This window comes from Falco peregrinus, chromosome 6, assembly GCF_023634155.1.
Source record: "Falco peregrinus isolate bFalPer1 chromosome 6, bFalPer1.pri, whole genome shotgun sequence".
Classification (NCBI taxonomy): domain Eukaryota; kingdom Metazoa; phylum Chordata; class Aves; order Falconiformes; family Falconidae; genus Falco; species Falco peregrinus.
The window spans coordinates 48,929,909-48,944,779 of NC_073726.1; the positions used below are offsets into that span (position 1 = coordinate 48,929,909).

The 14,871-nt window shown below is 41.2% G+C and overlaps 1 protein-coding gene across 5 annotated transcripts in view; it reads right to left on the minus strand.

Moving 5' to 3' along the window:
- The window catches only part of CRADD (CASP2 and RIPK1 domain containing adaptor with death domain), an 82,675-nt gene that overhangs the window by 20,370 nt on the left and 47,434 nt on the right, over positions 1-14,871 (minus strand). Inside the window, exons 3-5 of one of the 5 annotated variants that reach the window (XR_008747846.1) lie at positions 2,705-2,791; positions 1,244-1,387; positions 297-821 (exon numbers count right to left, since the gene is read on the minus strand). The exons of 1 other annotated variant lie outside the window; for it this stretch is intronic. Coding sequence is in view for 3 of the 4 variants with exons in the window: in XM_055808548.1 (XP_055664523.1) it covers positions 2,705-2,791 (87 nt within the window). In the remaining variant the exon portion in view is untranslated. Of the gene's footprint in view, positions 1-296; positions 822-1,243; positions 1,388-2,704; positions 2,792-14,871 lie in introns of those variants that run through there. 3 more of the 5 variants (XM_055808550.1, XM_055808548.1, XM_055808551.1) reach the window with 3 other exon arrangements.

Sequence of the window (14,871 nt, forward strand, 5' to 3'; positions counted from 1 at the left end):
GGAACACAGCAACCCTACACCAGCAATAAAGCATCAATAGGTCATATTTTATGGTGTCAGCCCAAACTCAGTATCACAGAGCATGCATCAGCCAAGCCAGCTGTTCTTCCTAGCTTCAGCAAGCCTTGAGCTGTGCTGTGTAGAAGTGCGGCTTTCCACACGGAACATCTCATTAAGTGCAGTGTCTGCCACAGCAACTGCAATAGCACCATGCATTTTTTGTTGTGATAAGCTGTATTTAGAGTGGGAAAGTATTGCTTTGTGAGCTGAAAAGCTGTATTTAGAGCGGGAAAGTATTGCTTTGTGAGCTGAAAAGCAAATGAAACTACGAGCAATACAGCCCAGAGCTTCAGGCCAAAGGTTTTAATATCTGGTGTCGGTCCCAAATATCTGGTGTCTCCCAAAACAAAGGATAGCTTATGCACACTGCAGACATTCTCTGTCTGGAGCAATACTAACACATTATGTCTTTATTTACACTGCAAATTAAGTGTCCTGCACACCCACCCATACGATGGCCTGAATCTAGATCCACCCTGCTGTTGTTCGTGGGTAGAAATCTAGGTGTGTTGCAGAGCTGATGGATCCTGATATTCTGCAACAACATCAGGCAGAAAAGACATGGGTCATTCCTCACAAGGCTCCAGGGTCCTCCCAGGCTGATTTTAATATCACCTGTGGCAAGGAAAGGGGGGAATGGCAGACAGATCTGTGGCAGAGCTAAAAAATCAGGATTTCTGGAGTCTCCGTCATACACTGTAATTGCAAAATCATGCTTCCTGTCTTCCATGCACACAGCAAATCTTTTTTCTCCCTTCATCCTGGAGGGGATGAGATGATTAGAAAATTCTTTAAGCTTCCCTCACTTCGGTTTCTTCCCTCACTTTGGTTTCTTCCCTCATTTCACAACCTGACTTCAAAAAAAGATAAGGCCACTGAACAGTCTGGACTTTCACTTCCAAATACTTCTTTCAGCATGGGAAGGACCAACCATGGAATAACCAAGCAAGTCACCCTATTATGCAACAAACAGGAAAACTATCTGTGCTGGTATGCTGTGGGTTTCATTCCTCTGAAGGCTGCTTTCCTCCAGGGAATTCCAGTAATTGCAGTAATTGAAGTGTGTTTTGACAAGTTATAACAGCTCAGAAAACCCACCTATGAAATTACATCCTGGTAGCATCTTCCAAAGTAAACTGAAATCTTGATATCACAGCTCATTTGGGAAACTACTACGCCATACCTTTCATTTGTTATGAGAACACAGCTTGAGTTTTTGTTGTAGATAACAGGTGGTGTTATTAGTTACACCTAATGACGTGGCTTCATCTTCCCCCACAGCAGGTTTTTGTACCAGCAGGGGTCCCATGGATCATCTCCTGAAACTCTAATGAGAATAAAAACATATAGTCTTAATTTATTCTCATTTTGTCTACTTTCTCTCACTTTAGGTTAATCCCTCACACAGTCACCAAGCTTACCCCTAAGGTTGTCTGTCCATCCCCAGTCAACAAAGTAATCAAAGAAAATCAGAACAAGCTGCCTGCATAGATGCTGGCCTGTGGGGAAGACAGGCAGAGTACAGTGGTAGAGTGCAAGGACCAGGCAATGCTATCGAGAAAGCCTTCTTACTACTAAAACTAGCAGTGTCTGTAAGCCCCAGCCACGTGCTACCTGCCAGACACAGCACGCAGTTCCCATCACTTAGGTTTTCTTGGTTTATTCCACTGCTCCACAAGCCTACTGGTCTCACACTGCCTTTTGCTTGCCACTGCCATAGAGAGAAAATATTTGGCTGGGTGGGAAGCTCTTACATACAAACAATTTAGGATTCAGAGGGCAGAAGCTTTAAAATGCTAGAGGTTAGAACGTTCTAGAAAGTGAGCCACTAGAAGTATGGATGTACCAACTCCATTCTGGCTCCTGGGCTCAGCTGCAGCCCAGCTGAGTTAGCACATACTGGAGGTATCTACCAGGAAGACAAAGGCGAAGGAGGCAGAGAAAAGGAAGGAAGTCCCAGACCGAAATACTTCATTTTCCCTTATTTTTCTTCCTGAACATCCCAAAACAGAAAGCAGACAGATTTTTTGCAGAAGTGACCGGGATTTATTAAAGACAGGATATTGATATGAAACATTCATGACCCTCAGCTTAGTCGTATTTCTCTTGGATGGGGTAATGAAGTAAATTTATTACATATCAGTGCCAAGAAGCTCATAATAAAAATACAGATTATAGTTTTCAGATTCATCAACTCAAACCAGATATTTTTGAAAAAACACTCCAGCAGGAAGAATGTAAGTCCCAAGATACTTGGGCTACCAAAGCAGCATATGAAATACATATTTTATCCAACAATAGGATACAATGTAAATTATTTGATTTAAAAACCCTGACACAAAGGCAAGTCTGTGAAGACCTAAGAAAGAGACCTCTCATCATGTTATCCCAGGTGTGGGACGTGCAGAGGAAGAAAGATATCTATGTTTGACATAAACAAAGCAAGCAGAAATTTTATTGCATTGTGAGTTGTTGATTTTACGAGACTTGAAATAAAATAATAAAGCACAGATAAAGCAAGATAGAGAAATACAGCAACTTCTTGGGAAGCCAGACTTCGGCAAAGGTTCAGACAGACCACAGGCACAGCAAACCTTCACATCAATTCTACCCTGATCATTTGGTCCCCTTTTCCATTTCTGACCTTCATTTCTTTCTTTACTGGGACATACCCAGTGGAGAATCAGCCAAGGAGGACCCATGAATATTTCATTCTTCTTCTGCCACACTCCTGCAAAAAGGAAAGATCTGTCTTCAAAACATCTGCATGGTCTGCACGGCTTTGGGAAGACCTAACACATCAGCATGCTGTGAAAGAAGGAACTTGCATGTCCCTAGGTACAACTGAAGGCATCGTCACTACCGAAAGTTTCCATAAATCAGAGTGTAATGACCAATTCTTTAACAACTCATCTCTCCTCATTTCCAAACATACTACCAAAGGGGAAAAACTTACTTTGATTTTAGTGCCAAGGATTTCCAGGGTTTCCAATTCCTCACTTTTCCCAGCCCATAATCAGGAAAAACAAAGAAAAAAAAATCCCCCCAAAAGCCCCAAAGCCCCAAAGCAAAGAAAAACAAAATAAAACAAACAAGTAAGCACCATAGTGTTTCTAATTGCCTTCCAAAATACAAAAAAAAAAAAAAAAAAAAACCAACAGAAAAGCATTTAATATTGCTTTAGTTTGGGGAAATTACTAATCATGAGAACTCTAGTGTATGTCTGTGTTTAATAGAGAATGTAATGGAAAAAAAATAATAGAGCATTAGTGACCATCCAAGAAAGATTTCATGAAAAACAGGGTGGAAGGGAGTTTGTTTGGATAGAATGTTTCCCCAGAAGCATCTCTATTCCAAACATTACAGCACAGGTCAAATGGAGGGGAGCCAGAAAGTGAAACACTTTAAAAATAGCCCTTAGAAAGGAAAGTGAAAGTGGCCAATCAAGTTCCACCTTTCATGACCATGAAATGCAAATTCTGTGATGAAAACCAAATTTGGGTTCTGGTACCATTACTGAGTGTCAGTAAACACTGCAACCTATGCATGGAAAGTTCAACAGAAAATTATAGGTCCAGCTTCTAAAATCCTTCCAGCCTTAGCAATTCAAGCTGGTACTACTGCTTGTAAGTAAGCTTACATTAAAATATTTCAGTTTGGAACTTACAGTTTAAAATACTGTGAACTGTCTCCGTCCTTTGTTGTAGCCCTTCCAAGCCACCTCCCTGCAGATACAGAAGTTCAGCAAAGCTCTCCTATGAGACCGGCTGCCACTGTGAGCAGAAAGACTGCATGGGGCAACTGCCTTGGTAATATTTTATGGCCCTAAGATTAGTCTTGCCAGCCTGTTTCACACTTTGCAATACTCACTTTACTTCTAGATGTTCCTTCCAAATGAAGGAAAGGAACCTTTTTAGCGTTTGTTAAGGCTCAGACTTTGCATCCTGATGCTCATGGAGGTTAATTTCTCCTTTATAGCATTTCTCTGAGCCTCAAGGCTGAAGATGCTGAGGGAAGAGAGAAGGATGGTGATGAGCATTACAACAATGGAAAGCAGTCACATCGTTGCTAGTAGATTCTCACAGACAATCCTCACAGTCCCCCTCAAAGCCTCTCAAATTGTCAAGATTGCAAAATGCCTGTAAGGCAATTTTTCTCTCTTCTCCACCTGCTCTTTCAGAAAGAGATGTGCACCATTAAACAAGGAATCAGAGGGTTAAGCATTAAATTACCTGAAAGACAGAGTACTTGAGGCCCAAACAAGCTAAATGTCTTAGTCAAAGGAAAGGCAATTCCAAACTTTTTGCCAAGTGTCATTGAGAAAGAAGTGATCTTACCCGAGGATGAAATGACCAGCAGCTTGCAGCACTGAAGCAAAAAGTACAAGCTTTGGGAGAAAAATCTGACGCATTCTCAGAGGTTGTTGACAAGAGCTTTGAAAAGCTAATCTCTCCTGAGGCTCATGAGGCTAAAGGGAAAAAAAACCTCTGAGAAGGCAGGGGAGGTGGCATCTATCTACTCTGACATGTCATCTTGTGGGAACAGCCATAGCCTGATAAGAGTAGCAAAGGAGAAAAACTGAGAAAAGACAAGTTCTGTATTTTGGAATTGACCCAGAGTGGGAGATCTGCTGCAGTGCTGCAAGCTGAGTACTTCAGACCTCAGCAGCAAGCACACTCTGCATTTCTTAAGAGGAACAGGCAAACATAAAAAATGCTCCAGGACAAAGATGCTGATGAAAGGTATTGTACTATGTGCTTAAAAAGAGAAAACTGCTCCAAACAGCTAAGGGCTCCACAGAGGTCTGAACAAATGAAAACTGGGAAGTGCAAACTTGCAAAATGTCAGACTGGATTTTCATGTGATCTTCACACACCTTCCTGAAGGCTGAGGCTCCCTCTAAGCTATGCATGGGGCAAGTGAGACTTATGAGAGCATGATTCACAATAGCTAGCAGACTGAACAAGAAACAAAGAAATGAGAAATGCCAGGCCATACTCCCCTCAATAACGTGAGAGTCTAACACAGGGCCACAAGGAGGTACGTCTCCATTCATGGTTCTCAGCCGAGAATCCTCTTCCAGAGCTGGATAAATCCATCATTTCAAAAGCAAGTGTCACAGTCCTCGCAATGAGATCTGAGGACTAGTGCTGCCACTGAGCCACTTTGTCCAACATCCCTAGGCACCCACGATTCATTTCTTAGGAGGTTTGAATCCACACGTCTTGGTTCCCAGAAGACTGCTCTAACCTCTTTGTCCTTCTTAGTGAAATTGTTCTTCCAGCTGCCCTCAGGCAGTAAAAGCATGTAGGGCTTTCTAGCCTCCTGCTTTGGTGCTCACAACCAGCGGTTGCTCAAGGGTCTGCAAAGGACTGGTGAAACACTTCGCCTGAGCTGCAGAAGGAGATGAGTCTTGAGCAGGGTGCAGCAGAACTTCCTGTCCCAGCGCAGCCAGCGGAAGCCAGGGAGGAAATGGGAAAATTGAGTTAACTGAGGAAGCAGTCCTGGCCAGGAATGTCTTTGGTTTCTAAACTGCCTGATTTGAAAAGAAAAGGAAAGAAAGAAGAAAAAAAAGAGAAGAAAAAAAAGGGGGGGGAGAGAGGCGGGGGGGGGGCTGTGTTAGAAGAAGCTCAGTCAACCAATTAGTCAGTCATTTTCAGATCTAATATTTCCATAAGTGCTTGGCAGTGTTTTCTACGTAAGGGATGTCTACTACTGAGGAAAGATTTCTTAGATGGCAGAGAATTCCCCTTGATGACAAACTCTCCTCAGACATATTCCAGTCTGGGCAATTTCCCTTTGGAAGCCCTCACAACTTGTTAATTTGTTCAAGCATTCTGAGTCTTCTTAAAAGAAAAGCCAGTTGGCTATCAGTTGCATTTCCAAACCAAATACACTGCAAAAGACAGCGCTGAAGTGTAAGAAAATTGCTAAATTTAAGACACCAGGAGCATACTATGTACCTGACCTAAATACATCTTCACAGAAAACATTTACACAAGTCCTTGATGTGTCCCAAACAGGTCTACAAACAAGGTGTGTTTAAGAACAATTTTGTCTGTTACTGAAATTCAGCCTCATCTGAATTATAACTTGGCAGCTGAAAGCTGGCAGTTCTTACACAGGAAAGTATATAGCTGTAAGTAAAGAGAAATACTGCGGTATTTTATATTCTGATAACCTAAACTCCCCCTGAAGTTTTAAAATATAAATAATTTGAGATTTGGCCATGGTTTTGAATTTAGACATCTTTTCTTACAGAAAATGTTGTGGGCTTTTAGTCAGCCCCGTGAGCTCAGTAGAGATTTACAAGATAAGGAGTTCATGATCTGTCTCTGCAAGCAGGCAGCAGTATATTCCACTTATTAAAGTTATTAAAGCATATATGAATATCACAGCAGTTATGTGATCATCTGTTCTGCTGCTTGAAGGACTACATTCTTTGAGATCACCTTCTGTACTTTGCGAGTTAATCAAATTGGCCTTGCAGGTTTGCTGAAAATCTGGAAGGCTTTGCCAAGAAACTAGAAGCTGTTCTCCCCAGTCCACGTCTTCCCTCTGATTCTTCATCACAGCCAGCCAGCTGCCATACAAGTCAAGTGATGCACATATGAACACAATGCGCCTGAGTCCGAACTGGAGATCAGGGCACATCCAAACTCTGATTATTAATCCCAGATCAGACCATAACCCCACAAAGGGATGTACAGGCCAGCCAGCACACAAGTAGGATTATGAAGCCTAATGACACAAAGGCAAATTTTAATTATGGCACATAAGCATCTCTATTGTGCAACAAAGTCTAAAAATATCTACTCATTTATTCCCAAACTTCACAAAGTGGTTACAATGCCAGTAACAGAGGATCTGTAATCACAGCGTTTGGTGGCTTTGTCTTATTTTTTCTTTATTGGTTATGCTGGCAAATCACGTATGAGAACCGATGATGAATATTCCTCACACTGGAGAATGCTCTAATGCTTTCTTATAAAGAGATCTAAATTATGCAGTTTCTCTTTCTTTTTTTTTCCCCTGTTGTTGAAGTTTTTTTAGCTTTGAAATGGGAAGTGAAGTGCTCAGCAGCAGCAAAGTGCTACTTTAATATCACCCATGCAACAATTACCTCTGCAATAACCTTCATTATATTAAATTACATGCTATCCTTCCCCAGCTCAGTGTGAAGATTAGCTGGAGAATAAAACAAGGAAAAAACCCAACCCACTGAGAAGCCATTGTGCAATACTATGCCTGCACAACAAAGGTGAATACAATTCCTGCAGGGAAACTAAGTATCACTTAAGAACTACCTGCCCTTGTTTGAAGTCTTAAATAAAGCCTAAGAGAAGACCCTCACCTATTCCAATGTTCATTTCACTGTAATGATGCAGTGCTATTGCTGAACATGCATACATATTACTATGTAATTCAAGAGTGTTGCAATATGCAGTAACAAGGGGTTAAATAGTGAAGACAAATTTTGCTTTCAGCATTTTCTTAATTTTTAATAATTTTCTTAGTAACCCAAATATTCTCATGAGGTCTCTTTCAGCACAGAGCAGAGGTTTGTATATTCCATTGCTTTCCCTGAATAACCAGAACTAGTTTCTTTCTTTCTATTCCATTCTAAATGTGTCTGTACATGCCAGCTTTTTTTAAAAAAACATATTTACCTATTGACAATCTGAGGTTTTAAAGTGAAATTTATTCTGAAAAGTGGCTTATCAAAATGACATTAAAATCATGCACCTTTTATGTCTCAGTGACTTCCAGATAAAATTAGCTCCATTTATGAAGTATAAGCTTGGGGAAATTTTTTGGTGGTGGGTTCTCCTAACTCTTGGCCTTATTTACTGCCCAGGAGCTGAAAACTCAGCTGTACTCTTTTTGATTCGGTCATTAATACTGGTAGTAACAACTATGCAGGACAAGACGTGCATTCAAGAGAACAGGGCAGTGTAAGTAAAGGCAGGATGTAGTAACTCAGAAAAGTTAATTACCTGACACTGAACAGAAAACTGTTCATAGCTATGTGAAAAAATCAGGATTCTGAAAGAAAGAAACAAAAGAGGAACTACCGAGTTTCAAGACCTTGTAGGCAAGGCACATTCCTTGTTGATGGGTAACTTTGTAGCAAGGACATGAGCGCCCACAGCACCACCAGAAGTAGAGGGAGACTGTCAACATGCTCTGATGGAGCTCAGTAGAAGGATGAGGAATTCTGCTCCAGGATCTGCGGCCCCAGAGCACAGCTTGAATACTGAATGACACATCTCCTCCATGTCCTCGGACAGAGAAGGTCGGGTGGAGGCTCACACCTTAGGGCTCTCCAGCGGGGACCCTGTCCGTGGAACCGTCCTGCCCCACGCCAGGCTGTGTGCTGCTGGAGCCCTGGGCTTGGATCATCTATACAGTTATAACTTGGTGAAGTCCCGGCTAAGTTGGACCGGTAATGATGATCATGTGTATAACCAATAAGTTCACTGGAAAGAATGTGGAAGTGCTTATGCTCTTTGACATATATTTATGCTGTGAAGCAAGCACCAGCTGCTCAAGTCTCAATAGACAGAGGGTATTGCCAACTCTGTCCCAGTCTGGATCTCTGAAAGTGGTCATAGCTTTCTCTCTTCAGCCTTTAGAGATCTTGCTGGAAATTGGGGGAACTGGTTGAGAAAGAAAAGGATACCACAAGCAACAAGACAATGATCGATGTCCCTGAACTCATGCTCCTGGAATTAAAATGTTGCTATTGCTAACACCTTTGGCAGCAATGAGATCCACCACAGGAAGCCTCACTGATGTTTAACAGCTCTCTGTCAGCTTCTTGTGAATTGCCCCTTCTACTCTGCAAGTTCACAAATTTATTTTTACCTCCTGAAAGTGAAGAGCTAAAAGAGATACTCCATTCTGAAAGCATAATTTTGGAAGTTTGAGAACTTCTACGTCTCCAGAGAAAAAATGAATAAGCATTTACTTGAATTTCTTGTCAAGCATCACCGAGATAATGTCCATTGGGGTCTGCACTGTGGATTTTTGGTAAGAGTGAGAATACGGTATCATATTTATGGTCCAGAGTTCCAAAGCATTCATAGGACCTGATGTCTTCTAATTACCATGTCTCAAACTATATATCAACTATATTCCCAAAAATATTCTGGAAACATCAACGATCAAATCCTCTGCTGGGGGGCTGGTGGGTTAAGAAGGACATCCTGCTGTGGGAGTTTTAACTCATCTGTCAACTGGGAGGACATGAACCAGCACGAAATCTTTTGTGTATATCTGCTGTTAAAATAAGGAATGGGTGCACTGAAGCCAGCGCTCAGCCGCTCCTCACATGGCACGTGCTCCTGCCTCCAACGATCTTGGTGGGCCTTTGTCCTCCCTGCTGTTTATTGATGTCTTTCCTGTGCTCAGGAGGCCAAAACTAGCCACAGTATCTAGATGTGCCCTGTTAACTGTGGAGGGAGATAATCAGCTCCCTCGATCTACTGGCTCTGCTCCTCTTAAAAAGAGTCCAGGATGGTGTCGGCCCCCTTTGCTGTCGGGGCACAGCACCAGCTCATGTTTGGTTGCTGTCTATCACATTCCTACGTTCCCTTCCAGCACAGCTGTTCCCCACAATCAGCCCCCAGCCTGTATTGCTTCTTTCCCAGCTGCAAGACTTCACATTCATCCCTAATGAATTTCCTAAGGTTGCTGTTGACCCATGTGTCTAGTCTGTCCAGGTCCCTCTGAATGGCAACCTTGTGCTTTAGCATACTGACTGGTTCCCCCAGTTTGACGTCATCTGTCAACCTGGTGAACGTGCACTTGGTCTCCTCCCCCAGGTCACTGATGTTAAACAGGGCATGTCCCAGTACAGACCCTGTGCTCCTCCACTTGTCACGGGCCTCCAAGTTGAGTATGAACCATTAACCACTGAAAGAGTCTATCCCACCCTCAAACCACCACAGAACAACAAGAGATTGCATCACTTGTGCAAAAATGACTGTTTTCACAACAGTAATATCCCAAACTGCTTTGTGGGCTACAGTAAGTTTCAAGACATCATTTTAAAAGTATGTTCTTAGCTTATTTGAAACTGAGTCTGTGAACACTAAAAAGCCACCATCTGTGCAGAGAACATACAATCTTCTTGAAAAGATTATTTGTCCTCATACTTCCCATTTGGTAATAATTTTTTATATTTAGTACCGATCACCATGTCAGCAACACTCACTGAAAACAAAGAAACAGAAAGACAGATGCAAGCCACCCTTGAGCACAGGTGCTTACCATACATACCTTAACAGGCTGCTTATAAGTAAAAAAGGAATAAGGAAAAAATCAGCTTTTTTCTTCACTCTACAATTCGCTAAACTCGTAGACACAGGATGTTCTAGAGGCTGAAGTAAAATTGGGCTCAAAACAGATTAGACAAATTCAGAGGATAAACAGTCTCCAGTGACTACAAACCACAGTGATCCAAATGCAGCCTTTGGACATGCTGAGAACCTATACATCTCCACCAGTATCTCCTACCAGCCTCTTTCAGACAAGCAACACTGCGCTAGGTAGCCTCTTTTTCCAAGCCAATCCACAGCTTCTGTCAGACTTCCCTATCAAAGAGAAATACTTAAAATAAGCGCCTCCCATAAAAAAAAAAAAAGCAGCCAAATTTCCCATCAACTGCCCCAGAATTTCCCCTTAAGCTCTAGCAGAAAGATCCCACCATATTGTCTCAGTTGACACAGTGCTCCAGGCCAGTGCTAAATACCCCTACTAAGCTATCAGCTGATATTAGGCACTGTGACACAAGAAACTAATCAATCCAGAGATGCAAGCTGGATCATCTGAATTCCCAGACTAATAATAAGAATGCTTGCAGAACTTCTAGAAATGGGTTGTCTCTATTAACAGGTTAAGTCAGCATCTTCTAACAGACAGTATCCAGTCCTCAAAAAAAAAACAAAACTCCAGGCTAACCTGGAGAGAAAATGTGTCATTTGCTTCAGAGAGTCTTCTTCCCACTCTTTCTCCAGTTCTTTCTTATGCTGCCTACAAAACTTCAGCAATATTCAGAACATGGAGGTTCTGAGTTCAGTGCATACCATCTTGCTGACAAATGTCACTTCATAATTCACTGTGGACCACAGTGGTTGGCTGGTTTGTTTGCTAAGTAATTGCAGTGGTGTAAATAAAGCCTGGGATTCCTGAGAGGTCCAGCAGATTAAGATCTCCATTGGCTGGCCTGAAAGATAAGTAATTTCTTTTTCCATAATAGAAGAAGGAATTGTTTCCTGCTAATTAGGTAAGAGGCAATGAAATGTGTGATGTGCTAATTGGGCAGCTTGGAATGCATAGAGAAGGTGGGGAAGATGATGTGATACAGGATGATGAGAGTATTTGGGTATGATATTATGAGATAAAAAGGTTGGATAAGATATTTGTAAGGTCATTGTGACACTGATTATATTCAAAATTCCAAAGCAAGGTAAATGTAATAAAAGCAGGGTTCATATAATAAAAATTAAACCTGATCATCTGATTTATATGGTTTATAAAAGGCCATGTATGTGGAGTTTCCTCTTTAGCTCAAAACCCCAGGATGACCAAAACATAAGTGATCTCAAAGTGCTGGTGGAGTTACACATTTTGAGAGTACCTCTTCGATTTTAGTTAATAAAGAAAGTTTCTGGTTACACAAACTAGTAACTTCTCTTTAAATATCAAATGATTTATTCTGTGCCATAACAATTTATGTCAAGTATGACTAAGAGCAGGAACCATCTGCAAAATGAAGGTGACACTTTGCATTTGCATAATAGTCCTTGCTCAGTCCCTAAGTCCATAATAAAATGCATATAACAAAAATAACAATAAAACCACACCACTTAAAGCAATGTTTCCAGTCAAAAAATAAATCTCACAACAAGTATGAACTTCCCAACAACGTATTACTTCCTATCATCTTCCCAGCCCTACACAGAACGACTGTGTTCTGAACACAAGTTTCTGGGAATTATAATTGGCTGATTTCTGAAATGCATTACAAATGCCATTTTTATTTTTAGGCCAATTATTTGAATAAACAACTTTTCTCATAGTTGGAGTTTCTATAGGCGAGTCAGATCACAGCAGCTAATCTGCTTGGAAATTCACGCCTGAGATTTCTAGAGAAGACCAGTGGAGTTCGGTGGGAGCTGAACCCCAATGCACTAACACACTTTTGGAAGCCTCAGACTTGGTTCACAGCAGTCTTATTTCTGATTCATGGGACTGTGGACACAATTCAACACAATGTCAAACACTGTCACTACCAGTGTCTTCAGTGGATCTCAAGTGGCGACGGAACTATGACCCAGCCACAGGAGTCTCAGTGTTCTTTCTGCTGTCATAAGAAGATAATTTCACTAAATTATATGGGTTTCTTAATTACCCCACACATTATTAATTCATAGCTGACTCATCTTCAAGGCCTTACACACACCCAGGATCACAAGAAAAAAACAACACATTGTATTTGTTGTACCTTCTTTCTGAGGATCAGAGGGCACCTGTTCCACACAGCCATGCCTTTGTGAATTAGCCAAATGTTTTCTCCTTATTATAAATGAACATGTTGAACGGCAGTACTTTCACTCCTTGCCCATCCTTGCCTTGCATCTATTTTTCCAGAAAATTCTGACTGAGTTCAACAGAAGTTATAAGGTTCACAGAAGAATTACTGTGCAAAATATGTGAGCTATAATGTGGGAGGGCAAGCTAACAGCAGCTTGTAACTCCTCACTTTCCCCACTGACCCCAATGTGAAAATTACATTGACAAGATCCTTATCTTCTACGTTTCCTTCTTAGGTCTTAATCACAGGACCCTCTTCTATCTCTTAAGGGGAGTTATGTGGTTCCTCAGCTCCATTCCTGTATGGTTACACTAAGCCAATGATGAGAACTTTCCTGGGACAGTTGCTACGAGTTCCTCCCAGATTTTTCAGTCTTCAAATTTTGACTGTGGGTAGATCACCTTGTCTTTCTAAATGATTGTATCCACATCTGCCCTCTTCAATGTTATCTGCATACCTAATCCCAGACTTCAAGCTGAACTTCAAGGGCCAGTGCTGGAGTGATTTTCCAATGGTACAGCTAGGCTCCCACATCTTCTTGACTGTTCTCTGACAGAGGGACCTGGGGGCAGGTTACCACCACCAGAACGGTCTCTCTGGTGAAACCTCAGGAGCAGTGTGGTCTACAGGCTGGACAATTGTGTGTCTTAGCAGAAGTAGCTATTAGCCACAATCTTCCCGGAGGCAGGCTACTTTTCACCCTGTCTCACGATGGATGAGTGCTACAGCAACAGATAGTAGCAGGCTGAGTGAGGGCATGTGTGATCTAGAGTTAGACGCTGAACATCCCTGGTCTTGTCTAACCTTTTGCATTATCACAAGCCATTTTATTTCAGATTGTTGCCCCTGCACTAGGTTCAACTGTGTCTGAATATAGGACAAATTTATGTTTGGCTACAGTGCATCTTCCAGAAAATCTGTTAGTCTTTACTAAAAAGAAACATTTAATTTGTCAACCAGCAATTTCCTCCAAAGGTTAGCCACCTCTCTTATTAAAAGTATGAACCCTGCATCTAATTTGAAATTTTCTGGCCTCAGCTTCCAGCCACTGGTTCCTGTTATGCCTTCTACTCCTCTGAAAGTGACCTTTTAGTAACCCCCTAGTTTAGCATCAAGCATTTTTTAATCCATGAAAGAACTTACAAATTACAAATGACCAATGCTCTAGTTTCATTTTAACAAAAGAACTCAAACTGTTAAGTTTAACTCTCTCCTTAAGTAATTGAAGGTCATATAAAAAAAAAATCTTGTTTTCCCTCATTTCTTCATTCTCTTAATTAGAGCCAAATGTTAGAAATATCCTTAGAAAGACAGAAATAGGCAATACATCCCTGCTTGGCCTAGTTACACAGCATGACTCAACAGTGGCCACAGAATTGCAACACATTAAAAAAAAAAGAAAAAGCACTACTTATGCAGGCAATGAGCCAAACTTACTCCCTGAAAATCTAGTATAGTATTGAACATGTATAAAAGATTAACTAGCACAGGAGTTAAAAAGTTAAACTACAACAAGAAAAAAAACCAACTCCAACTGAAATAGCAGAACAGTACACAAAATTGCAAACTCCAGATTTCATTTCTGTTTAGCTTACAGTATGAAAAAACTTAATCACATTTGAAAAAGCATAATATTGCAGTGTTACGTGGCCTTCTTCCTTATAATGCCTAAAGAGCTCATATATTACTACTGCTAACCTGCTTGATCCAAAGTTCAAGAATAATTTTTTGCACTGATTTTATGTCCCGTTTTTGTAACTAGAATTAAAAAATCCAGTTTGAAAAGTTCTACTAATTATTTCTTAAATTAAATTAAAAAACATTTTTCCATCTTAAAAGTAGCCAGCTTCAGGCTTAAAACTGCACGTGTTTTACAGCCTCTTGAGATTTGAACAGCTAGCTAGCAAATTCACTGGCTGAGAAAGTAATGCAACAGTGTATTAACTGCTGCTTTTATCCTCAGCCCTTTAATGGCAACATGATAGCTCAACCTGATAGCTTTCTACCATGTGATGACTGCTTGCAGCAGATGTTGTTTATCTGGACTTCAGTAATGCCTCTGATGCTGTCTCCCATAACATCCTAGTAGACAAGAGATGTGGTTCAGTCTAGTTAAGTGGACAGTGAGGCAGACTGACAACAGAACAAACTGTTGGGCCTCAAGGGCTGCAGTTAGTGGCACAACATCCAGCAACAGGATGACAAAGGGG